General features: G+C 43.2%; 2 protein-coding genes across 4 annotated transcripts in view; one reads left to right on the top strand and one right to left on the bottom strand.

Annotated features, from left to right (window-relative positions):
• Positions 1–12519, bottom strand: part of LOC119456486 (methyltransferase-like protein 25B) — a 35266-nt gene extending 22747 nt beyond the window's left edge. For 2 of the 3 annotated variants that reach the window (XM_049669901.1, XM_049669900.1), the window contains exons 1-3: positions 12280–12519; positions 8132–8197; positions 2716–2949 (exon numbers count right to left, since the gene is read on the bottom strand). In XM_049669901.1, the coding sequence (XP_049525858.1) occupies positions 2716–2949; positions 8132–8197; positions 12280–12399 (420 nt within the window). In that variant the 5' untranslated portion in view covers positions 12400–12519. The remainder of the gene's footprint in view (positions 1–2715; positions 2950–8131; positions 8198–12279) is intronic. The other variant, XM_037718297.2, reaches the window with a different exon arrangement.
• Positions 12520–12701: 182 nt separating this feature from the next.
• Positions 12702–27723, top strand: part of LOC119456485 (protein ERGIC-53) — a 30531-nt gene continuing 15509 nt past the window's right edge. Inside the window, exons 1-6 of the mRNA XM_037718296.2 lie at positions 12702–12925; positions 18977–19033; positions 19413–19510; positions 25589–25696; positions 26426–26487; positions 27375–27474. Of these exons, the coding sequence (XP_037574224.1) occupies positions 12760–12925; positions 18977–19033; positions 19413–19510; positions 25589–25696; positions 26426–26487; positions 27375–27474 (591 nt within the window). The 5' untranslated portion in view covers positions 12702–12759. The remainder of the gene's footprint in view (positions 12926–18976; positions 19034–19412; positions 19511–25588; positions 25697–26425; positions 26488–27374; positions 27475–27723) is intronic.

Raw genomic sequence — 27723 nt, 5'->3', positions numbered from 1 at the left:
AGGTAGAGTTAACTGCTTCTTTATTGACCCTTTGAGTGCCACACAATTCCGGCATTTCCGTCCACTATGCACTGGAGTTTTTCCCAAGGCAAACCAAATTCAACTTCTCTTCAAATAACACATTAGCAGGCTCTAAATCGATATCGTACTTATTGGAAGTATGTTGAACATTTTATAAATTTTCTTGATCCTAATATTCAAACAAAAATGCATAGTTATACTATGATTTTAATTAGAGTATTTAGCATCTTACTAAGCAAAAATTGAATCCGAGTTATTATGTGGCAAGAAAAAGAAAACACTTTAAATGTGTTTTGTGCACATCGGACCTTTCTTGCAGATATTCTTTGAAACATGGAACCACGCAAAGTGGTGTGTCAGTTGATGCCTGTGCATCTTGTTTTTCTGGGTGGTTCTACAAGCAAAATAGCCTCTTCATCACTATCATTATGAACACATCTTATCGTCAATAATGGAGTCCTCTGGATCAGAGATCTGAAGTTCTTGAGTTCTGGAATTGCTCAAAGATAGCATGGTCTTCTTGTGCAGGTCCATGATGTTGAAGTTCAGTAGAAATGCACCACGAGAGCGACACCAACTGATAGCCTTTTTCAGACCACTTGTCACATATAAATAAAAGCTGCCATTATATTTCAGTTTAAGCAGCTTACGTGCAGGTGACATGACCAGTACACAGGGATTTCATGATAGTGATTTATCTCAGCATGGCGAGCAGTGTGCACAGGTGCCTGAACAAGATGTTTGGCTAGTTTCATTCATTTCATGCGTCAAACACAAAAGTCAGAACACAGATGATTTGTCCAGTTTCTGTGATTTTTTTATTAGCCAATGTAGGTGATGGCACTCATGAAACTGGCATGCTGAGATATGTGGCGAGGGATAGCAGCAGAGTAGAACCACGATATACCGAAGTTGTACTTGCAGCGAAACGCTTCGTTAAATCGCTAATTTCGTTAATTTGAGGTTTCAAAGTTTCAGCAGTAAAAATAATTTCACAAATTCCCAGAACATTCCTGGTGGATACTTATCTTGTCAATATAATCACTTGTGAACAAATCGCAAGATGGTCGGGCCATAATATCGTGGTTATGAGCGCCAGTGCATGCGGTGCAGATCGCGCCGAGAGCAATATGCACCAGCGTGGCTCACGGTATCCGAGATTAGCGTTTTGCGTCACGCTACAGCATAGTCACATGGCGCTGTAAACCTTAGACATCATGGCTAACTGCACTTAGTGCCCGCAGAAGTCATCAGAAGGTGCCTTCAAACTCATAACAGAAGTGCAAAAGGATACAGATATTTGACAGAAAAAAAGATATATATGTTGCAGTTTCGCCAGAAAGGCGGAGCATTGATGGAAATAGCAAAGAGACAACTACACGCTTCGCACCCCGCCTCGGAAACAAAGATTACGCGACCACCAACACTAGACAGTAAAATGCGCATGACGGCACCAAACATCTCGGTTCTACCTTTGCACTTGCCGAAGATTACCTCCAAGATATGGTGCGTGGCCCGCTGTGGACAGCCATGTGCAGCTACAGAAAGGGTAGAGGAGAGGAGACGCGTGCCAGGGGGAGAGGGTTGAAAGGTGCGCGCTCGCCCCTTTCCTACCCTCTTGCGCTGAAGAAATTGTCAGCTCTCGTGTTCCTCTGAGCGCTCCGAACTGCCAGGCAGCCCGTGGCTTCCGCAAGTTATTATGCGACAAATGGCACAGTGCCGTTTCCATTGTACTGCATCCCGGCACGTGCCCTGCGACGGCGATTTTGCCGCTGGAACTTTTCATGCGGAAGGACGCTTTCAAATAACTTTTTTTTCTCGTATTACATTTTTATAGTTTTTTGCTAGATGTACCGGCCATATTGGTTCCAAGCTTGAAGTGACCAAAAACTTTCTTAAATCGAAACCGTACAAAATTACTTTGTTAAATGTGAAAAAAAAAACAAAAATACACGGTTTTCAATGGAACTAAGATCGGGAAATAAAAACAGTGTGTTACACCACGAATTTCGTTAAATCGAGGTCCGTTATATTGAGGTTTGACTAACTGCAACCCAGAACTACTACGTACAGTATGTTTTACAATCACCAAGAGGGAAGAGTGGCACAGCTCTGCTGTTGTATACCGGTAACACGCCAGGAAATGGAACCTTCATATTAACATCTTTCTTCGACAGCCAGGATGCCTTGAACACATGCCTGGCATTCACTGTATCGTATGTCACAGTGGTCAAGCTTGAACTAGAACAGTGCGTGAGATGCTATGCTTATGTTAATAATATAACATTTTTTTATTGAACACAACTGCTTGTGCTATGATGTACAGTTATATCAAAAGTGAACCATACGACCAGTGGGTCAATAAATTTGTAGGAAAAGCAGAAAGGTCTGTACTCCTTGTGCACAAGTGTTAATCAAACATTTTGGTTTTATGCATTTATTCGATATGCATAAAAAAGCATACATGCAAGATGTATTACTAGAGGAGCAAAACTTTATGAATACTTGTAAGAATGCATAATTTGCACTGCTATCACCATTTCTTGGGCCAAGCCGTGTTCAAAACAAGTCGGACGTTCCATGTTCTGGAATTTTCATGGTGTCACATTGCCCTTTAAAGAAACTTGCACACGCTGAGGCACCAGATTTCCTCCTGGTGGTATTGTTAGGAACTTCACATGAATCGCTGCTTACCACACCAGCACCAACATCTAGGACCCTTCCGCATTGTGCTGCGATGCAAGTGTCTGCCACCAGAGTGGCAAGCCACTCCAGTTCCAGCTGCTTCTTGGGTGTTAGGCCTTGGCGCCAAGCAGGGGGCAGCACTGTCTTCTTTGAAACCAGCTCAGAAGGTGGCTCCAGAAAGCGAGCTTCCCCCAGTTTCACAGCACGAGATACAAAAGACTGAAGGCTGGAAGGCCAATCACTCTGCAAAAAGAACAATAATTAATACTGACCCTGTTAAACCGTTGCAGATTTTACATTTTTTTGTTTCCGAGTGGTCAGGGAGACTTGTAATACAAAACACAATTTTTTAATCTTTGCAGAACTGGTGCAATATGTTACATTTTTATTCCGAAAAAAAAAAAAAAAGGATTAGAAAGAAATAGAAGTGCTACAGAAATTCTGACAATTGTCTACTAATACGTAATCATTCTTTGGCTCGGCTGCTACTTCACTTTTGCTTACTTATTTAGCTAGCTTATGCATGTCTACCCATCACCACAAATCATCTACTATTACACTATTATAACAATTACATGTGCTAACTTGACCAATTATGAATTTATTTTGCAGGTATAGCGTATCAACTGAGCCAAAATGGCATTGCAACAGTTTTTTTTTTTGCCACACCATAACTATTTTTCATTTTCCTTTTTTGTTACAACCTTGACGCAGCAACGGCGATGTCACTAGCTTTTCTTTTTTTAATGCTACCAATAATCGATTATTATAACAATTGCACGTGTTAACTTCCTTATTCTCATTTTTTCTCATGACCTTGACGTGGCGACGTAACCACTTCTTTTTCTTTTTCTGACACTACCAATCATCTACTATTACACTAATATAACGATTACGTGTGTTAACTTAAACCAATTATGCATTTATTTTGCGGATATAAGGCGTCATGGGATGAACAGATCTTGCTGGAGTACTCGCCAGAGAATGCTTATGTATTAAAAGAAGTAAGGGAAAAAAAACTGTCAGCCCTTCCACTGGGTTGGAGATGGAAGACCAGCGAAGCTGTACTTTGGTGGGAATTATGTATTTCCAATTATGACTATTAAGATGTGATGGTGTAATTGGTTATTTGAACTATTAAAGAAGGAGAAATATATATGATCCAGTGGTTTTCATTTATTTAGTGACCACAGGGACCATAGCCTTATGGTCGCTACTGTACACTGCCATAGGGTGTACGGCAAAGGTTGGCACGTTCTTCATAAACACATCACCAACGCCGCGCGTGTTCGGTGCGAACGCGGGCAGAACGCCGCCGCCGTCGACAGCAGTTCTGCGCATTACTGGTGCTGCTACATGTCCAAGTTGATACAGCTCCTGAGAATATTGAGAATGACAGCCCTTAAACAAATGTCATGAAACAAAACACCGGCGGTGCATGCCTTTTATGTTAAATCTTCTCAGACTGAAATATTAGAAGTGCGAAACAAATATATCGCACTCGATGACCGCTCACAACCGCTGTCAAAACGCTGGCGTGAGCAAGCGCGCCAGCAGCAGCGAGGGAGGGTTCATGCGGCAATTGGACATTAATGCTTTTGCATTCACAACTCATAAGAAGCGCTTAGGTGCCTTTGGATTTTTCAAAGTTTCATTTATTAGGTGAATGAGGCGCTCTTTTTCAAGCTCTTTAGTTCATTGCCACTTCTTTTTCAAGATTATTTCAAGTGCTTCCAACAACACGTGCGTGACAAGCAAAGCGACATGAAGACAGCATGGTTATGCATAATCAGTGCACTTTGGCTTGGTTATGACTTGTTAGCCAACGTATCGAGAAATCCATTGTATCTGGGTCTACAAAATGTATGAGCCATAAGCGGTCATTTATTCTAGGAGGGGCGTAATCTTATAACTGTTCAGAAAGTGAACCATTTGCTTGCCCTCGCATGATCAATCAGAATTGTGCTTTCATGAGCAAAAGCGCCATTCTGCCCAATCATACGAGGGCAAGGGAATGGTTCACTTTCTGAACAATTATACAATCACAGGTGCTGCTGCCTCACTTCTGGAAGTGTTTCACTTTGCCGACTGTCTCTCAAGTCTTCTTGAAGGTAGTGCCACCACACCCAACAGTGCGAACAGCCGATCTGGTATTACAGGGCAGGCAGTTCGGGACAACTGGTCCAGGGAGGCCAAAACGGGACAAAACATTGCCCCAAATGTAAGCAATGGGACAGCGGGACCGCGGCAGTGGAACATCTGGTCGTCTTACCAATTACAAAACCTCCAGAAAAGGAAAAAAAATTGCTTTGCGGTTTTATGACAACAAGGTGTGAGGTAATACACTTACCTACTTGTTGTCCTGGTAATAACATAAGTGACAACATCAGTGACAACATGCAGTTAAACGTGAAATAAAACATAGTTTATGGTGCGAGCCAGTAACAACCTTTTTCCTTGAGGAAACATCAAAGAGAAATACTTAATCAATTCCAGATTGATAAAATATTCCTACAAAACTTCATTTTCATCAGTTTCATGGAAATGTTTATTGCAGAAGAAAATAAATGCCAAAGTTACATTTCTTAAATTTCACTCCGAAACCTCAGCACCAGCTTGTCCGTGTAACGTCATAGATTTCACAGTATTATATTGTATTTGAGCCAATGAGGCCCACTAAAAGTTCCTGAAACTTGCTAAATTCAGTCTGTGGCTCTTTTAGAATACAATCGTAGCCCATCTTTATTGATGACAAATTAACTAGTAGGCCCAAGCAGACGTCATCAAAATCCATGACATCATGGTGAGCTGTTGCAACAACTTCAAGGTAGTGGGACCACCCATCACTTGTTCTTGTGTTTTTTTCAGACTTACCAAGCCTCCTCTCATGAGAAGTGTGGCCTTTTTGGTACTGTAGAATGTCAATTGACTAACAGAGCTCTACTTATTAATGCGAAGCATTATTTAAATCACACCCTAAGTTTTTTTCATACAGCGGGCAGGGTAGTACAATATAATTTCAAACGACTAAGTACTGCCTGTGAGCACAACTCTATTCTGCATAATGCATAAGTTATAACATAAGACCTGCACATCTAATGTCCGCTTATACGTATATATGAGCCAACCAAACCTCTTAATGGAATAGTACATAATATTCAATATCTTCTGTGAATAATTCGATTTGTGCTACACCATTATAGTGTTCTTAACTGAGAAAGTGTAAGACGAGGACGGCAGAAAACTAGGTGGAGTGATGAAGTTAGGAAATTTGCAGATGCAAGTTGGAATCAGTGCAAGACAGGGGTAATTAGAGATCACAGGAAGAGTCCTTCGTCCTGCAGTGGACATAAATATAGGCTGATGATGATTATAGTGTTCCAGCTCTGCTGGGGGTCAGTGAACTATCATGTCCCGCACAAAGCCACGAGCCGCCGACGCACCTACACTGCGTAGAATCTGCCCCCACGCAGATCGCTTTCAAGATAGGGCCCGCGGGACCGCGCGCGCGCCGCCGCGCAGTATGATGCCGGAGCACAACGCTGCCCCCTACCCCCCCCCCCCCCCCCCCCCCTCGCTCCCTCGCTGGTGCCTCGAGCGCATCGGAAGGAGGCGCGCTTCCTCCCCGATTTTCTTTCGCGCGCGAGACGCGGTCGTCGGCTCCCCTCACACGCTTTCACTCGCACATTCAGCATACGGCCGCGCGGCTCCCCTCGCACGCTTTCACTCGCACATTCAGCATACGGCCGCGCGGCTTCCCTCGCACGCTTTCACTCGCACATACAGCATACGGCGCGCGGCGACGGCGTTATCGCCCTTAGACTTTATACGGAACATCTATGAGCCAAAACCAATTTTAGGGCCGCAACACGTCATAGACATCATCTTTAGATAGCAAAAGCGGATATCATGTCTCTGAAAGAGAGAATGAAAGTAGCAGCAGAAAAATGGTGCTCGTGGAAAAAGAAAAACAGGATAAATATATAAATAAAAAAAAAAAACGAAAGGAATGAATGAAAGGAAAGAGAGGGAATATTATTGATAACCCAATAAAAAAAAAAAAAGCTAAGCTGCTCAATGAAAAATAACTAAGTGCTCTTGCCTATAATTTGAAGCTTAGCATAGCGAATAGATTCTAAGGCTCCCTCTTAAACGTTCATGACTATTTGTCTCAATGTCTTGAACTTATGGATAAGGTATGATTCTCTATATTTTCTGTCTCATGCAATATGGAAATTTGACTGTAGTATGTAAAGTTGAAGTTCATAAAAGTTATGACCTGGTTGGTAGAAATGCTCGGTCCACGGCTTTGGGAAGCTGTTTAGCTGTGTCCGCACTATGTCTGTTTAACCTGACGTTCATTGATTGTCTCATTTCGCTGATATATTGTTTCTTACAGAAGGAACACTAAAGCATATAAATTACATTGGAACTAGTGCAAGTAAAGTTAGTTTTCACTTCGTGTGTATATAGCTATTTGCAGTGCTTAATTTTAAGGTCACTTTGAAGGTGCCTGCAGGTATTGCACCTGGGGCGAGAACATGCTTTTTTTATAGGTGAATGATGTTGGCTGCTTTTGCATGCAGAAAAAGAGTCATTAAAAAATAAAGTTTCTTTGTCTTCATATAATAGCACATGATATTTAATGGCTCCTTTGATTTTCTTAATTTTTTTTATATTTTGGCTACCCATTCTTGGGCCAGTGGGAATGTGCCACTGTGACACAAGGGATATACTATAAAATGCTTAAATATTTCCTTTCATTTCATTTAGGTATGTATCAATATATTTAGGTATGTGTCACACATGCCTGTGCATACACCTCTCAACGCCACGCACATTGCCTTAGTCCTTGTGACACTGCTGCGTCGACGTCTCACACTGCATCTGCCTGATTTGGTATTAGCATTTTGGCATAGCTTGTGAATAGTGTACTGCATAAACATAAGCACCGCATAAGATTGATGTTTTGACCTGTTCCACACAACACCGTAATGCTTCTTTGCCAGAGTACAACAAATAAGTTGTCATGCCACTGCCATCATTGTCACCTCGCTGCTGTCGTAACATATGCATGCCTGCATCACACAAACAATTTCTTATCTTGCACAAGCATGCTGGTCTATCTGGCAAGGCATTGTAGAAGCCTGAATGAAGCTGGGTAGCCAGCTAGCTGCAAAATTCTTAGCATAATATTGATTCCCACAATGTGCAAGATCTGCATAAATTCTTTGTTTTTATTCCCCGACATTCAATTAGTTAATGAAAAGTACTTCGCAAACTTTTTATTGTCTGTTTAAAGAAAACTATTTTCTTTTGTGGGATAAACTTTTCTTTGCATTTAAATATTGCTACATCCCCACTGCAGCTGGAGCTACATTTAAATTCAACCGAATTATTCATGCAGTTAGTTAAGCCAGCTCACCTTGATTAGTCCAAAGGGCACCTTGCCAAGTTCTTCACCAGAAAGCTTCTCTAGGTGGTTCACCCACTGTAAAATGAACCATTGCAGTGAGATAAGCACTTGCTAACATATTTACATTACATCCGTGAAGCCCTCACTTGCCAGACAACTCAAACCATCAATCTTACCTTTTTCAACTGCTAAATTTGTGCTGCAAGCAGGGGCAAATCCAGGGCAGCCTCCATGGAAGGCCCCTCATCAGAAAATGCAGAAAAGAAGGGGAGGCTCGCTGCATGCTCATTACAGTGAGTGCCAAAGTGCCATTCTCAAAAGGGGTGGGGGGGCCCTCTGGATCTGCCAATGGCTGCACTGTACCCATACTATGCAAATAATGCTTAAGCAGTAAGAGGGCAGCTTATGAAGACCAAAGAGCATTCTGTTTCAGAACTCTACACTGCAGTTATACATTTTTATTTATTTCTACGCTATATACACATTCCCAGTTCACCATTAAGATGTTTCAAAAGTTGTTAGTAACTTGTTAATTTAATTAATTATGGCGTTTTACATGCCAAAACCACGATCTGATTATGAGGCATGCCGTAGTGGGGGACTCCAGAAATTTGGACCACCTGGGGTTCTTTAACGTGCACCTAAATCTAAGTACACGGGTGTTTTTTGCATTTCGCCCCCATCAAAATGTGGCCGCCGTGGCTGGGATTCGATCCCGTGACCTCGTGCTCAGCAGCTCAACACCATAGCCACTGAGCAACCATGGCGGGTAGCATCGTGTTCTTAATGCGCACAAGCAAACATGAATAGACTCGATGACCGCAGACAACCACTGTCAAAATGCGGGCGTGGGGAAACGCGGCCGCCACAGCGAGCGAAGGTTCGTGCGGTCTATCGCTTCAACGGAAACTGAGCGGCGTAAGCACAGCGCGTACAAAGGTCAGAGCCGTGTGGAGATCGCTTTCAAGATATGGTTTGCGCGACAACACCGACAGCCGGCACAGGTGCGAACGCATTTGTTGGCAGAGTAGAAGCGCCCCCCCCCCCCCCTCTCTCCCGTGCTTTTTTTTCCACTTTGCTCCTTTTGCGTGGGAGATTGCGCCCGGTTGCAAGATACGCATTTGGTGCCGCAGCACAGCGTCGCCCCCCCCTCCCTCCCATACCCCCACGGCCTTTCGCGTGATGGAAGTCGTGTTTGCTCTCCGTGAAGGCGCGCATCCCCGCGCGTTTTCACTCGCACATACGGCGCGCGGCGACGATCTTATTGCCCTTGGACTCATGCTCCACGTTTCACGCTCCTCCTCCGCATCGCCCTCATTGATCTTCTCTCCCATTGGTGGGCGCATCTTGTTAAGAAGCGTGCTCGCTACCGCCCTTGTCGGCGAGATTTTCCCGCGGAAGCCACATTATAACCGGTATTTTGCTCACGCGCTGCACTGTAAGCGGTATGCGCATACATGGAGTGCTATGGGAAAATTAACGGGAGTCTGAAAAGACCGTACTATCCGGTCCTGCACTATAAGCGGTTACGTTATAAGTGGTCTATACTGTACTTTTTTGAGCTGCGTATTCTAAAACAAAAATGAAAATGTGCCCTGTTCACTTCAAGCTAGTGTAGGCACACATTGTCAGGTATTTGCGATTCATATGGGACAGTGAAATACCTTGACCACTTTATCCTCTCCTGCTGGCTGTTTTTTACTGCAACAAAAAAAAATATATTTGAAGGGAATCTCCCTGGCTTGAATAGAGCGACTTTTTTCCATCTGAACCCACTTTCATTTTGTGCAAACACTCCCGAGTCGTGCTCGAAAAGAGATGTACCTCTGCTTCCTTCAATTTGCTTGTCATGTAACAGAAGGCAAATTTTAAATTTCCATTCCCATTTTATTTTTGCAGTTTAATAGTGCTTTTTTTTAGCAAGCTATTTCATTGTTCTTTCATTTATGAATGCCTTTCTCGTTCTTTATTTTTAATGTTGTTAGGCTTCAAAAAGCTTTGTGTCCCTGCATCAAAACCTGGCCAATAACACTCATGGCTACATGTCATTGTTTTCAAGGAAACTACAACAGTTCCGCTTTTACTTTCTTTGGTAATTCCGCTTTTATTTTCCTTGGTGCCAGTATGGGTACGGCTACACAGAATGTTAGTGTTTATCTCTGTCCTAGTGGGGGATATTAGTTCGGCCACTACATATACGACAGCACATTGCAAGCAAACTTGACAGCAAGAGATATGCTGTCACAGAAGATTGTTAAATGTTGTTAAATGCTAAATCATCTGCTCTGCCACAATGTTCAGCGTTGCAATAATGTAATGAAATTTGCCCCGACATGGTAGTAAATGTAGCATGGTGGAACAGCTTGAACACTGTAGTTTAAATTGAATATGCATAATGTCTGGACACATCATACATATACCACTGTCTAAACAAGTTATTATTTAATGGATAACTACTTTGTATATACGTACTAGTTCATCACATGATGATGAGCAGCTGCAAAAACAAACTGGGGGCACTTTTATAGCAGCTAGCTTCTAGTGAATTGTATGGTTGCTATTATAAAACCAAGCTCTTCTTTTTCACATTATTCTCAATGCTGAAAGTTACAAGGTAATAAGGCATTGTTCTTTCTCGTAGTCAGCTTCAAACCATGGCAAAGTGCCCAGGCATTTCAGCCTGCATCTTAAAGACCTGCTTTGTTCAAAGGTTGTACAATGGCTGATGAGGGAAATGATGGACTAAAGAGACGAAAAGAGTGAAGTATTCAAAACTGAAGGAGCTATAGATTGTTTAGCTAACTTCATGCGTCAAGTGATATACAAGGGAAATGTGTAATGACAAACAGAATATTGGCGTGAGTGGAAGAATGCTTTGCGCAAAAATTTACAAACTTGATGCAGTGCACAAGTTCTTTCCCTTGTGGTTCATTGTATAAACAACCATTATAGCAAGTGAGTGCATTTTGACAATGATGGCAAAAGTAAATACCCTGGCTAACTATCACAGCTACAACAATTACCTAAAAAAGATGATAAGCTTTACTAACGTTTAATAACCTTGAGCGCATTCACTTAATCCAAAAAAGGTATCTCCGACATGTGTATAATTCGTCATACAGACATCCGAGCGCAGCTTTATTTAGTCACTCTAGAGTGATTAAAGTACATCACCTTAATAAATGTTCAACCTCAGGAAATTAGTAGAACTAAGGAAAAAGGTATTAGGCTATCCAACAAAGCATGGCGAGAAATGGATCGTATCGATACCTCGACTTAATCTTGGAAAAGAACGCCTTCACTATACTCTTCTCAATGGCTGTGCTGTCATTAATTTTGATTTGTTTTCCTGTTCGTGCAAAGAACTTCATAGTATGTATTTAAATAACATGGCTTAGATTCGCTTATGTGTGCATATTGCTGTTTTGTGTATTCTTTGGTGATTCCTTGGTGTACTTATTTATGTTTTAAAATTGTACAAGTTCCAGTACTGCCCCCCTGCTGAACATTAGGTTTGTAGACTCGTCCAGCTGTCCTGGCGCAGATTTTTTCTACAACCCCTCTATTAGTACTGCAAGATGGGAAATAAAATGAAATGCTACAAAATTTCTGTTAAGCGCATGGGTTTCAGCAACTCAATGGTTTAAGACTGTAATTTACAAAGTTTAAAGGTGACTGAGGAACATATCTTGTCAGTCATGCCGTTTCTTGCTCTAGTTACTTATGAGAGTTGCAATTATTAAACCTTCAATTTAGTTTTTTCTCATTAAAGTGCATGCTTACAAATGAGTAAATCACGTGCGATTACCTGTTTTTATCACTTTGTTTACATGAGCATGTGAATAAGGCGTGTAATCTACACTACATTAAATCCCAGTTACCACTTAGTTCAAACTAGTTTGCACTAGGGCTGCCACGGGCATTAAATGTCCGAAAGTGAACGGCACGTTTTACACAACTGTGTGTGACACATCGGTAGCATTGCTCAAAGTAGCGGGCTCAATTCGACAAGTGCTTTCGAGCAACCCTCAATCGAACCCATGAAGGGCATAGGAACTACAGTGCTTAGTTTATTCAACATCTGTATAGCAGCCGCGCGCTGTCACGAAAGCTTGGAGTAAGTGCCACTGCACACAAGCCATGTGTGCTGGTGCTACCTCAGCAGGTACCGCGTCCAGTGTGCCGGCAATGAGCAAGTCTGTCATACGAGCATTGTAGATCCAAGAGAACTCTGAAAGAAAGCGGGCGCAACTTGAGAGGTACTCTGTCTTTTCCATGTTTCAGAGCTTCACGCACGGCAAGCTCACAAGTTCACGAAAGCACCACGTGTACCAACATGCCAATGCAGTTTTGAAAACAAGCGCATCAACAAAACAGAAACAGAGAAGTCACAATAGCAGCCTCGCATATAGCTGCGCGAGAGTACAAAAAAACAATAAAGGCTAACATCTTAGCAAACATTTTAAGTTAAAAAATATATCGTATTTCTTGCGTTTCTCAAATATTGACAATAGTGCTGCACAGCAAATGAAATCGGTATAATGTTTGGTGCGGAGCTAGCGCGTACGTGGGAACCTGTGAATCGGCCCTGCTGGCGGCGGCAGCGGCGAGACGGACGGGTCGGCCGACAGCACAGGATGGCAGCGTCTATGAGCTGCCTATGGTTCGTTGTTTTAGCGCTACTAGCGCTGTGCTCGTGCACGGCGAACATCGGCCACCGCAAGTTTGAGTACAAGTACAGCTTCAAGGGACCCTACCTAGCGCAGAAGGATGGCAGCGTGCCTTTTTGGGACTACAGCGGCAGTGAGTATCGTCGGCTGTCCGTCGATGGTCGTGCATACCAATCGGCACGCGTACACGTGGCTTTTAGCCGTGCACGCAATTGGAACGCGACACCATTGCAGAGTGGCATGTCAAAGGAAGATGGGTCGAACGGGAAGGTGCTCTCCGAGTTTCGGACGTGGTGTTTTAAGGCGCCGGGTACCAGCTGGATGCGGGCTGCTTTTTACTTCCATGTGTACGGGATGTGGCATATTGAACCGGTGCAAGCAGGAAAGTCGTGGTATTCGCGGCCTGCTTTCGGTCTCGTGCGAGGGTGGACGAGTCACTTCACCGTGGCGTTATGCGTTGCCGGTTTTCCTGCGTGTCACGCTGTGGTCACTGAAAGTCACGGATGCTGGCGTCTGGCTCGTGTGTCGGCACATGCATATAATGACAGTTAATGGCTTTGTAGCAGACTATATTCACCACTGCCGATGCTCTTGCGGTTTGCAGAGTTGCTGAGCCCGTCAGAAGGGGACAGCTTTCGATGCGTTGGCAGACTTGCAAAAATTCAAAGTGCTTCGTTCGGTCGAAACCCAAAGGGGTTTGCTTGGGAGCGGTGCTAGCCTGTGTAAATCGCTAAACATTTGCTTTTTCCATGGTTCCCTCGGCTGGCCGGCTGAGCGCTGCGCTGCACACATAAACGCCACGTTTCATTGCGATAAGCGCATCTCCGAGCCACAGCACCAGATAAGGAGCGTTGCTTTAAAATACGACAGGTAATTGGATGGTCTGTAAAGCTGCAGATGTGGCGCATACAGCGCAGCCTTGTAAATACGTGCGGAGTTGCCTCAAGACATTACTTCTCTGGTTCGTCATGCGCGTCTGCAGAGCCAGTCTTGGGCAGTTAAACCAGTTTTCTGGTCTATGAACTATTCTGACAGCCGGAGGGCTAAATGTAAAAGTAATGCATGCAGTCGCGGTCCATTCCATTGACAGGCTTGCAGACATGAAATGTAGCTGAAGCACTTGCTTATAAAGTAAGGATGACTTTCATTGTAAAACTTTTGTGGTTGATTAAAGTAAGAGGATTAAACATGTGCAATATGGTTTCATAGTCTTGCCTTCATAGAGATTAAATATGTAAAAATTCATTTGGAAAATCCTGTACTACAGACCATGCAGTGTGGTCACACTAGAACACTGTCAAGAAATGTTCGTGCTTTGTTCGTATTGCCTGAGTAGCCAATATCAACACAAATGCATGACTAGCTATGTATAAATGTGTCTTAAAATGTTATCTGAGTACAGGAGCATCTGCTCGAGTGTAAGCTTGCAAGATTCACCCCCTGAAAGCTTTACAAAATCGTGTTTAAATTTCTCGCTATGTAATCATGCTATTGGCCGTGTAGTCTTCTGGCCCACCATCTATCCCTATTTTTCATTCTACTGTCCTTTGCAGAGATCTTGAGGGTTGCTAGGTTGCTGACATAACCGAACAGCTCGCTTATCCACCAATCCAGATGTTCTTCTCCAGAAGCCTGATGTCTCGTTACACAGAACATGCACTCTTTCATACTAGAGCCAAAAAAAGTGGAACAGAACAGGTGCGCCTGAGGTGTATAGTCTCATTTCAGCTGCAACTTGCCAGCTCACAGCTGCGGTCCGAGCCTTAATGACATCAGGCCTGCAAGGCAGCCACACTGACTGGCAGGTGTCACTGATCTAGCAGTTGGTTGCGGCATCACCGACTCTCGGAACGCCTTTTGAGGGGAAGGCAGGGGGTGCTTTGCAACTTGCATGTAAATGTGTCACCAATGTGTGTACACATTGGCACAGTTTTGCTTTGGTATTGCCAATGCATTGGAACAAGATAGCATACATCTTGTGGCAGGCAGCTGCCTGTGTGCTATTTTTACATGCAGGCCTTAGACACTGCCAGGTTGCTTTGGTCAGGTTCAAGTCGACCATTCTTGTGTTTCCCCCATTAGTGAATTGCAGTGCACATGTAGTTGCTCACATTTTCATTTTAACAATCTTAACAGAACATTTTGTACTTATTGCTGTTTTTTTTTTTCTCTCTCAGATTCTGCTATAATATTGAATTTCTTGGTCTGCATAATTCAGTAAAACACTTTGCATCCTTGCCTTTGTTTCATCTTGGCATCGTTTCCAACAGGCACTGAAACTTTTCCTAGTTACTGATTCCCAGGTGATGAAGTGCACATGCAACAGTGTTTTTCTTTCCTCGGGCAAACCAGGCAAGCAAGAAAGCCAAGTATTTTACTGTAAAATGTGTCTTGTGCTGAAATATGAGCAAAAATACTGAGTTGCATTAAGTGGGCATAATCATATGTTGCTATAAACATCAAGGCCACTTTACATGTGAAAGAGTCCTAACATAGTACAGTATAGACCACTTATAACGTAACCACTTATAGTGAAGGACTGGATATACGTCTTTTCAGACTCCCGTTAATTTTTCTATATCATTCTGTGTATACGCGTATCGCTTATAGTGCAGTTGCTGGAGACTAAATACCGGTTACAGTGTGGCTGCCTGGAAGTTCGGCAGTCAACCGAGACGGCAAACTATCCACTCAAGCCATACGGATACACTCTGACATAACACATTGCGCTCCGTGATGTCACGGTGGCAAACAACCGGCGTCTATGCCCCAATGACACGACGCAATCGGCATGACTGGCGTCATCCGGTGCGTTCCAACATCGATGGCGCATGGATACCTCTGTTCCTATTTTTCGCCTGCTGCACCGAGCCGCACCGGTCACTCATCCCACCATTTCTCGCATGGAACTGGCAGAATGACGCAGTGGTGGGAGCGCGCGAAAGCGCGTGCAGTGCCGCAGCTCTCTGCGCATTAACAAGCATGGTGTCACGCGCGCACAAGCAAACATGAACACACCTTACTCGATGACTGCAGAAACTCGCTGCCAAAATGCGATATTAAGGAAGTGCGGCAACGATCAAATTGACCTTCATGTTGCGTCTTGCATCAACGCGAACTAAGCTGTGAAAACGCAGCGCACAGTGGACTGTGCCCCCATCGCAGATGGCTTTCAAGATGCAGTGGCCCCAGCTGGCACGCGCGCGGAGTAGAGCGCTCCCTACCCTCCCCCTGGAGCCTTGCGCATACCTGACAAGTCTCCCGGATCTGGACCATTTCTTCCAGTTGTACGGTTGACAGGAAAATCTCCCGGAAATTGCAGTTGTGTCCCATTTCTATCTGCGTCCAGTGCTTTGTCAGGCCACATTAGCAAAAAGAATCCAACCCAATCCAATCAAGTTGGAAGTTCATCGCGCAAAACATTGTTAAGAAAATAGTAGGGAAAACCCTATACATGCACTATTTCGTTAACCGCGGATTGGGTGTCATTTTTGCCACCCTACCACGCAGCTGCTCCTTACGCTGACGGGTTGTTGGGTGCCGTAGTGGCCCTAGTCTCAATAAGCTAGCGAGCGAATGCTGCGTTCCGCAACTAGCAACACTCAACTCTCCATCGTTCTCAGCGTCAGCCGCTCTGGCATTGCATAGGCATACGGTCAATCACGGCTTTAAAATCAAGGAGCGCTAACGCAAACAGTATCGTCAACTATTTTTAATGTAGTGCTCAGCCGAAGTGACGCTGGGTATTTTGTTGACACCACAGAGCAATGCGGAGTGCGAGCGGCAATTTAACATCGGGAAAAATATGAGAACGCAGTGCCACTCGTCGATGTGTCACTCGCCTAAGACGCTGAGAAACGTCATCCTCGCAAAATGAAAGAAATGGAATTTCTTACAATCAAACATTATCTGAAGAATTTTTGAACACCCGCCAAGGTGGCTTAGTGGCTTTTGCGTTGCGCTGCTAAGCACAAGTTCACGGGATCAAACCTCGGCCCCGGCGGCCGCATTTCGTTGGCGGCGAAATGCAAAAACGCCCGTGTGCCGTCCGTTGGGTGCACGTTAAAGAACCCCAGGTGGTCAAAATTAAAACGGAGTTCCCCACCACACAAGACCCTCTCACGCGAAGACGCAGTAGCATGGCGACAATTGCAAACCAACACATACCCCCATTTAAGCAGATTACACGCAATACACCCTGCACTGTACTCGTACAAATGCCCCCTTTGTAATGACTACTCTTCCCTATATCACACCACATGGGCATGCCCCAAAATACAGGTAGCCCCGCATATACCCAACCCCACACCCGAGCAATGGGAGGTCGTGCTAACTAGCTCGGACCCTCGTGACCAGCAGCAACTGGTGTGGCGGGCCCGGGAGACGGCAAGAGCCGCAGGAGCCCTGGACTGAGGGCACCTCCCAACACAAGCAGGAAGACGCCTGCTTGTTTTTTTTTTTTTTTTTTTTCTCTTAATAAATGTTTTTCCTCCTCCTCCTCCTCCCCACTACGGCGTGCCTCATAATCGGATGGTGATTGTGGGACACACGACCCGAGAATTTAATTTTAAAGAACTTTTGAAGGCAAAATTTCAAGAACGAAATGCTTGCAAAAGTGAGACCTTGATGTTCATGTGGTCATTTGTATATCTGTAAATAAAATTGTAATGAAGTTCTCCTGTGAGTACTTGAAAATATAGACGTCGGGGGGTGGGGGAAGGGTTGTGTAACAGACCCCCCCCCCAGTCGGAAGATCTCCCGGATTTAGTTTCTTCGAACTTGGCAGGTATTCTTGCGGCCCGAGTGGGCACACGTAGCCACCTGGAGTAGCACCCCTCCTCCTCCCCCGGAGCCTTGCGTGTGCGAGATCCCAGCAGTTTCCAGTTACCTTTGTCTTGCGTCCGCTGACCCCATTCTTATGCTTGAAAATTTTTGGATTAATTTAACACAGTCTAGTTTCTGCTGTCCTCTACTGTGTTTTTCTTCCCCATGTACCCATTCTGTAGCTCTAAAAGACCACTGGTTATCTGCCCTACGCATTACGTGGCCTGCTCAGCTCTATTTCTTCCTTTTAAATCTCAACTAGAATATTGGCTACCCCCATTTGTTATCTAACCCATATTGCTGTCTTCCTGTCTTTTAACATTACACCTGTAATTGTGTGTTCCATCGCCTGTTCCATGGTCATTTGCTCATTTTCAAGCTTCTTCGTTAGCCTTTAAGTTCCTGGCCCATGTGTTAGTACCGGCAATTGATGTTGTTCCTCGGCTTACTGTGCTTTGCCACCATTGAGCAAGTCATAACTTTGCCTTTAAAAAAGTGTAATCAATCAAGCCTGACTTGTGTATTTTTTTAGTGTACCTCTGAGATTGCGCAGGTGGTTAGTTTCACCTGTACACTGATGTAGTGACGGGCAAACATCTAGAAAACATGACATCCACGTTTTCGTTGCATCTTTCACGCCTGGAGTTTAGCATAGCTGCAGTTTCCAGCAGCCTGTACGTCAAAAGAAAGCACAGTGACCGAAGATCAACTTTGAAGTTGTAAAATAATTGCACTGAATACCACACTTATAAAATTTTGTCATCCTTAAATGCACAAGACCTGCATCCGGGCGAAGAGCCCCAAGATGGTGCCGTTTGATGCATCAAACACTTATAAGCACTTGATTGGAAGGTGGATTTCTTGCTTGGGGTACAAGTTTATAAAATTTAATGCCATTTCTGTATTCAACAATCTTGCAAATGCTGTGGGATTCCACAACCATCATCTTCACATGCTTGTCAGTTGAAGCTGGTCCTGTAAACTCTTTAAAAAGAAGCTGGCTCCTTGGGCTATATGTATGGTAGTATGGCTGAACAGTACAAATCATTGAAATTGTGCAAGGTGGTTTGAAGTCATTTTGCTTATTTGTTAAATTTTTTTTACCTTCTTCTGTTATGAGACATCAAGTCTACCGTTGATACCCAATGTATTCAGTATGCAAACAGCCAAGTATCAGTGTGGATCTTTTTGGGTATTGCACCAGAATGTAAAGTCACTGCTGTTGTGGCTACAGTCCGTAAATGTTAGTTTTTCTAATTGTCACACAAACAGCAGTATTTTTTTGTGTAACAGCGCATATTGACCAAAAGTGAAGCTGCAGCTTCAAGACTAAAGACTGTGATTTTTTTTCTTCCCACAGGTTGCATAGCCAGCGAAGAAATGGTTCGAATTACGCCGTCCCTGAAAAGCAAGAAAGGTAAGGTCCTTGCGTTTTCTTAGTTTTTTACTTGTGCATGTACTGTACAAATGCCTCCTGTGGGTCACTTTAGGAGTGGCTAGGTGCTGCTATTCAAGGGGAGAAAAAATGCAAGCATGCGAGTCAAGACATGTTGTTCACCAACTCGCAGCTCTTTCGTGCAAGTTTGCATGTTGCCAACTAATGTTCTTGTTCACACATTTCTCAAAAATTTAGTTGCCCTGCTGTGGGTTGAAAAAGCTATATACACTCTGTGTATGCTTTTTCTTTTCTTTGCTTTTTTGTATTTCTCTTTTAGCAGAATTGAGAGCATGCAATTTATTTATTAACTCTGCACATTTCGTTATGTGTGATCCCTTATCAATGCACTTCCTTGCAGGAGCCATCTGGAACAAGAACCCAGTGAACTTTCCCTGGTGGGAGGTGGAGATGGTCTTCAGGGTCACTGGACAGGGTCGCTTGGGGGCTGATGGGCTTGTGAGTGTCACAGTGAAATTCACTGATTATTTGTAAATCCCTTGCTACTGTTGCAGCACGTTTCTTCTGCTCGTAATCGATTCGCTTCATATTTATAGCCTGGCATTGACCATACATTTGTGCACATTTCAACAATGTGTGTTGAAATAACTGTGTGACATTGGGCAGCCATGAGTGAACTTTATTGCCACATGGCAGGCCATCATTTGTAAAAAGGCAGAATGGGAAACGCACTTTGGGTATCGCACTTGCATCTCAGTCAAAGCTCAAGGTAAAAAAAAAAATTGCATGCACAAGTGAAACCATTAGCTTCACCAGGAATTTGTTGTCTGAATAAACTTCGTTTTCTTGTTTTCTTAGATTCACAAAGTACACTGTCAGAAAAGTAGGGCTAAATATATTTTAATACACCTGATAAACAAAGGCACAACCTCCCCTTAGAAATTCAGGTGCATATAGTTTCTGCATAGGATAGGCACAGGCAGCTGCCTAATGACTTTCTTTAGACAGAGTATGACTAGAGTACTAACAAACAATGTCATGTAGGCATCTGAGCATAGTAATAATCAATAAGAAACTAATAATCACTTCACTGTAATGAACAGTGCACCACAAAACATAAATGCATATGCATGCACAATAGTGACATTAGAGATTTCGTTACAAGTTGTCACAATGCATTCATACGGAAAAAAAAATTAAGACAGTTCAACTGAAGCATGAGCAAGACAAAAAAAAAAAAAAATTGTTGCTTGCATACTGCACAACACTTTATAGAAATTATAAATGAGGCTTCAATGCTTTTCAAATATAAAGGACAGTCCTTTAACCATTAATGTAAGATCCTATTTTTATTTTATTTGAAGTACCTTACAGGCCCGTAGGGCATTGTGTAAGGGGGGCGTAAAAATCCAAACGTTGCATACACAACCAGATAAAAAAGAAAACAAAGTACAATACATGGTAAATGAAATTTGAGCACATAATCGCAGTACAGAAGAGGAGACCAAGCAATGCGGAAATAAGAACAAATGTAGTACACAGATTAAAGCACAATAAAATAAAAAGCGCATGGATAAGTGCGCAATTCATCAAAGCGTGTTATAGCACGATGTAAGGCAAACAAAATGTAAAAAAAAAGGAAACGAAATGCTTAACAGGAAATCAGGAAAAAAAGGAAAACACTTCAAAATATGAACTGAGACATGCTAAACGACGGTCTCAGTGAAATGTGTAATAAGTTGGTGATGGAATGTATCAGGATTAGACAGAGATGTCTGGTAAGCGGCTATTCCATAATCTGATGGCTCGTGGAAGTGCTGATGAACTAAAAGCTAAAGTGTCATCATAGATTCGTATAAAACTCAAATGACTGTGCAATCGTTTTGGACGTACAGGATGGGACATTGAGGTGAAAGGAGCATGATCTATTGGAGTGTACATATTTGTGAAATAATGTTACTAGAGTAATGTCACTGCATGGTGCCTAAAGATTGGAGAGAAAGATCAGTTTTAATCTGAGTGACGCTTGAATGGTAGTTAGTTTCTTGAGATGAATCGTGCGGCCCTGTTTTGGATGGATTCTAATGGGGTGACCATGTTGCTATGATTGGGAGACTAAATGGAGGAAGCAAACTCAAGTTGTGGGCGAACAAAAGTAAGGTAGGCTAGTTTGTGAATATTAGCAGGGGAATTTCTGAGGTTACGGCGTAGGTACCCCTAAAGACTTAGAGGCGACGGCACATATGGATGTGATATGAAAGGGCAATGAAAGATCTGATGAAAGGTTAACACAGAGGTATTTGTAATCAGAGACGTGAGACTGTAAGCCATCTTGAATATGGTATGTATAGCTAGAATTGTAAAGTTATCTCATTCAGCCGCAGACCTAACATTTCGATACGTTAAGGGTCATTAACCATGTTTTGCACCACTCTTTGATAAGATGATCAGATTAGAGTGCCAGGTGGTCATTGGCAGATTTAATGGGGCGGTAGATGATACAATCATTGGCAAAATTCGCATACAGGGAGAAATGTTGTTTGGTAAATCATTTATATAAATAAATAATATTGCCCGCTGTCATGGCGTATGGCTTTGGTGTTGCGCTGCTAAGCTCAAGGACACAGGATCGGCCAAATCCCAGCCATGGCGGCCACATTTAAATGGGGCAAAATGCAAAAACGCCTGTGTACCATTCATTGAGTGTGCATTAAAGAACCCCAAGTGGTCTAAATTAAACTGGAATCCTCCCACTAGGGTGTGCCTCATAATCATATCTTGGTTTTGGTATGGAAAACCCCAGAATTTAATATTTTAATAAAATGATGTTTATGTCCTAGTATTCACAATGTTTGAGAGTTTGTCATAACATTGCATATTATGAAGCATTGTTTATTCAAAGTCCAAATGGAGCATTGGGAACAAATAGACAGTTCATTTGCATATCCAGAATTCTTCATAGAGTGCAAATGACGGCAGTTTCGAAGAAAAAGTCTGTCTCCCCAAGCGATGTACAGCAGGCTCCACTACTAACTTCTCGAATTTTATATTTTCCATGGCTGGCAGGATGAAATTTATCTGGCTTTTGCTACAATTTTGTATTTGGTTGTATACATTAGAACTGAACTATACGAGAACAATCAGAAAAATATTCACATTTGTTCTTTGAATTGAATAGGCAATACAGTGGAATCTCGTTGATATAATCTTCACGGGAACCGGAAAGTAATACGTATCATCCGAAAATTGTTTTGTCCGAAATATATTGCTCCTATAAAATAATTTCTGGGAAATGAACAAAAATCATATTATCCAGAAAAACGTATTATGCAGAATTGTATCAACGAGATTCCACTGTACTATTCGATTTTGTTATTCAGAATTTTCAAATATTTGCACACCCCGAGTGAAAACACTGGCTGCAGTGTGGGTGGGTGTAACATTTATACTGTGATTAAAAGATGTTAATCTTGCCTTATCAAACTCATATTTAGTGAATGGAAGACTTGCCATCACCAGGAACACTTTATCAAAGTAGTAATGTTGCCTCTGCATGGGGCACACACACCTAACACATTTTTTTTTCTTCTGGGAAATGAGGAATAACCATAACCACATGCCTAAAGCTAGACACAGAGATGAAGGCATTGTTGGACAATTCTGTGATAAATTAATTCACTTAAACTTTTTTAATTTGACCCTCATTAATTTGAAAAATAGAATAATTAGAACTTGTTCCCTGGTCCCGGCAAGCGGATACATTACTTAATGGCATGAAGCTCATTAATTCGGACATACTTGGCTGCACTCTGGTCAATTTGGACAACCCTTGGAATGTGGCGAGCACAGAGCTCAGCAAAAATACAATGCAAAACCAATAATGTTACTGCTGTGCTAATTGCATCGAACTGTGCCATAAGGTGAACCCTGCTGTTCTGCTAAGATAAATCTGAAGCCACCTTACACCGAAAGAATTGCTCGTGCTTTTGAAAACGGAACTAAGGCTTCAAGTGTCGTTTCTTTGCAGCATCAAAAGCGACATGACATGGTCCGGTGGGCATGGAATGCTTATTTCGTTTGCTTTCTCTCTTCACTGGAAAAAAAAAGAAATGCGATGTCTCTTCTATACATATCTCTAAAATTCCCTAATTGACATCTTGGCAGTTAAAACATTTAATTTATTTTTATTTATTTATTCCTCACAAGTCCCGAAGAGCATTAGGTGAGGAGTGCATACCAATAGAAATACAGTACAAAAATAATAAACCAGAGTAAAGGCTCATTCACACTGGCGACTGACAGTGGTTGCGTGACCAAGTTGGTCGCAAAGCGACCAGTCACAAATGGTCGCTTTTCAAGAAAAGCGACTACTTATGGCCAGTCGCTCGCTGCTCGATTTTTCAGTCGCGTGACCGTGGTCACAAAGCTGCTTAACCAATCAGCGCCGTGCCGAAAGTGATATGTTTTTATCCGGTGTCCTCCACGCCAAATGCAATGTCCACGCCACCATACAGACTACAGGCCGGTAATTGGTGTCTTGCCTTGTGATGCTGGGATGCAGCAGTTGCAGCAACGTGTCGAATGTACGCGGCCGCATTCGCTGGAGGCTAAACAGCAGCAAAAGAAAGCACAACAAACACAAGCCCCTTTTTCCAGCTGCCGTTCGTTGGATGAGCATGCCACCGAAAGGTGAACAGCTTTACTTTAATATTATGCACCGAATCCTACGCAATGCGCACTAAATATTACAACTTGCTCTCGATAATACTCTTTGTTATGCGCACAGTTCGAACAAAAGGCGGCTTGCATGGCCGGCCACTTCACGCGAACGGAGGCACGGGCGCACCCACCAGCTTCGCGTTTTCTTCGGAGGTTGCCGTGCTGCCACAGCTGACACCACGGCAGAGCACATCAGCACAGGGACGACGTCTTCCTGTCGCTCGAATCAAAATCCATGGCTGTTGCCGGAACGCGAAACCAATTTACACAGTGCCAGCGAAGTGCGCGCGAACTGCGTATATTCCTAGAGTTCTCGCTGAGAATGATTATCTCCGGTATTGTGACTTGCAGGTCGCGCTCAGTCGGGCTTCTGGTGTGAACATGGGTCGCCTTCAGTCACTTTTTGGTCGCGAGTCGCAAATGGTCGCGCGACCTCCTCAAGTTGCCGGTGTGATTGAGCCTTAACGGTACCACAGCCGTGGTACAAGGCAAATACACAAAATAAGCACAAAGTTGGTACAATAAGGGCGTAAAAATACCATATTAACACGGACATTAAAAAACAAAGCAAACGCGAAAATTGCAACAAGGGATAACCAAGTACCAAGCGAAGTAATTGTACAAAATAAAGCAACATTTAGATAGAGTACTAGAATGGAGGAGTGGGTCCAGCAGATGCCTTGGCAAGTGCTAAGGCTGAAGCAAAAAATGTATAAAACCTGGATCCGCCGACACACTGACTCTGGCGACTGCATTGAAAGTAACGGATCCTTTTGACCTCATCTTAACAGTTATCAGAGCCTACTGACAATGACATTGCAATGACGATTTTAATGGACTGTGAGACTCGCGTAATGCCTTTGCTTGCCGTGAAGCGTAAGAAATCCAGGCTGACCGACTTCTGGGAATAAAACTTCTGGTAAGCGCAATCTTGCCGATCTTGTCATAAATATGCAATGAAGTTGTGATAATTCAAACCGCTTCAACAGTGCATGTGCTGCAAAATGAGTGTTTTGCGATCGGTCGGGCACATGCGTTGGTTTAGGCATCGGCCACAATATACGAAAGATGCTGTACCAGTGGCGCAAAATGCATTCTCTCGTGAAGTTGACACTTTATAGACCGCCTTTGGTACGTCTCAACCTTTGCCCCCATGCCATCGCGAAGATTTCCCGGACGATGGTTTCGGTTTCGATCACGGCTTTACTGTTTGGCGTACGTATATACATACTATAATTTCGCGTCAACGAAGTTCCACCACAACAAAATTTTTCGCGTGTCCCGTGAATTTCGTTGTAGCGGGACACGACTGTATGCGGTTAAAGCAGCGATGATTATGTAAGCGCCGTGAAGATCGAGGAGGCGATTCCAGAGGCAAAAGTGAAGTGCGGGTGTGAACATATTTATGAAATAAACACAGAAGTGAAATAGAACGACGATTTTCGAGTATGTGTATATCATTAAGGTTCTTCAGCTATGAGACACTGGCGAGGGGACTATAATTATTAGAAATCAACCGGGCAGCTCTGTTTTGAACGGACTTAAGCATTTCAATTAGGTATTTTTGATGGGTATTTTTAAAAAGGTATGTTTAAAAAGTTAGCTAATTACTTTTAACTATCAGTAGGTGGGGACTGCAAAATATTACTGGCGGTTGCTGCTGAACTGCACTCCAAACAGCATGCATTTGGTCTTATTTGCGTAGAATAATCCATCTTTTGTAAAACTTGATGCATGATAGTTGGGACACTCTGCATATATAATTACCTTACTCTCCCTACAGTTTAGTGATTTGTTGTGAGCATGTTTCCGTGATCTTGACAAAGCTAACGTGAAGTTTCACGATCTTTTTTGTAGGCTTTCTGGTACACGAGTCAGAGGCAGCCTGAGGGTCCGGTGTTCGGCAGCAGTGACAAATGGATTGGTCTGGCTCTGTTCTTCGACTCCTTTGACAATGACGGGAAGGTTGGTACAGAATTGCACAAATTGACACCTTAATTTTCATGAATTCTGAGAAACGGGTTCATCTACTGTGTTCATGATGTTGCTATGCGATTATAGCATTGGGCTGATATGGATGAGGTCATCGGTTTGATTTCTTGCCATGGTGACCTTGTTCTAGCAAAGGTAGAGTGCAAAACTGCTGGTTTACTTAAATTTAGGTGCATACAAAAGGATCCCAGGTAGCAGACATTATCTGTAGTGTCCTATTGTGGCATCATGTGTTTCTTTGTAATAATAAGCACTATCACTAAATTGCTAAATGTGCTGCAGATTTTAAATGTTATCTTAAAAAAAAATTGAGGGTGGGTATAAGTTAGAAGTGGTGTACCAGTGAAAAAAAGGAACCAGTGGTGGATGCGCGCACATCTGCGGGGAACCTGAAAATGCTGGATGTGGAGCTCAGCTTGGTAGCCTTTGAAATTTTGCATTGTTCGTCTGAAATGGTTTGTGGCAGTGCTTTACAAGCTGCCACTCGTTTTTACTTAACACTGTCTGCCACCATCTGGAAACTTTTAGTGGTCTCCTGCTTTTTCTTCTCACCATCCCCCATGTGCCCAATAGAAATTATTGTTATTAGTATTGTTATTATTACCATTATTATGTGTTGACTTCGTTGTTATAATTGCTCATAAGGCTGAAATTTACATGATTCGTCTGAAGAATGAATCTTCTTATGGTTTCCTCTGGCAGCATAACAACCCTTACATCATGGCCATGGTCAACGATGGCACCAAGACCTATGAACATGAAAGGTAGGCATTACCTTTGGCCCTTGCACCAAAAAACAAGCCATTTATTACATTTAAGGCAAATGCACTGTTTTATTCCAAGTCATGATTACCTGGACCATTGTCCACTATCTGACTGGTCATTTGAACAAAAGTGCACCTGTAGTGTTACAGTTTGTTGTATATGTATATCATTTTTTTCTTATTCTTAGAAGTAAGTGTGCCTGTGATTTTCTTAGATACATCAGAAATGAAGCAGTGCTGCTGGATTGGTTTGCTAGTGCCTAGAATTGGTTCAAGTACATTGTGACGGCAGTGCAAATGGGACGGTGACACAGAAAAAGAGGACAAGCACTGCTTCATTGCTTGTCCCGTGTCCTTTTTTTACTTCGTTGCAGTTCTTTTTGTACTGCCATCATAATGAGGCTTTCTAGTGCTGTCCAAGTTGAGGCTTGCATTGGTGATGAGCAGCTTGCCATGTGTGCTTGGCATTGCCTCAGTGTGTTATATATTCTTACTGCATGCTGAAGTCGGAAAATGTTCCTCCTCAGAACCCAGCCCCCTCAAGATGGCAGAACTTGCCAACCAAGGCTAAAATAGTTTGCAGCCTTATGGGGCCCTGTACCCCCCCCTCCGTCTAGGTGAAATAACATACTCCGCGGGTAGGATACGCTGCTGTGAACATCTCGACCAAGTTTTGCTGTTGTACGCGGTGCGTGGGGCTCACAAGCGGAGTGCGAATTCACATTTCTCACAAACACTATGAGGGCTTATTTCAGCGAAGTCTCGGGCATCTTAGCCTTTTGAATGATGTATTTGGCTTCTTGGCAATCAGTTTACACTTCAAGAGTTGGTAAGGACGCTGTGGTGGTATATCTGCCATGCATGAATTAACATGTGTATTCTTGCAGTGACGGTGTGAACCAGCAGCTAGGTGGCTGCCAGCGAGACTTCCGCAACAAGCCCTTCCCTGTGCGCGCCAAGATTGAATACTACCAGAATGTTCTAACGGTAGGCTCCTGTCAGTGGTTCCTTGCATTTGTGGTTTCTGAGCTGTTTCGTGGAAGGCAGTGATGTGAATGTGCTTTTAAGGCATGCATATAAGGCTCAACAAAATAATGACGATAATAAGCTGTGCATCCTAATTCAGGAAGCACAAAAATAATCTTTCCAAAAAAGCAAGTGTCGATGGTAACCTGGATGGTGGCCAACATACCTGTGACATTGGGTGCTGAGATCGTATTCAAAAATTTGGATGCA

Source organism: Dermacentor silvarum, chromosome 6 (genome assembly GCF_013339745.2).
Source record: "Dermacentor silvarum isolate Dsil-2018 chromosome 6, BIME_Dsil_1.4, whole genome shotgun sequence".
NCBI classification, from domain to species: domain Eukaryota; kingdom Metazoa; phylum Arthropoda; class Arachnida; order Ixodida; family Ixodidae; genus Dermacentor; species Dermacentor silvarum.
The sequence above is the reverse complement of the archived record's forward strand: the minus strand, read 5'-3'. Positions and strand labels throughout refer to the sequence as shown.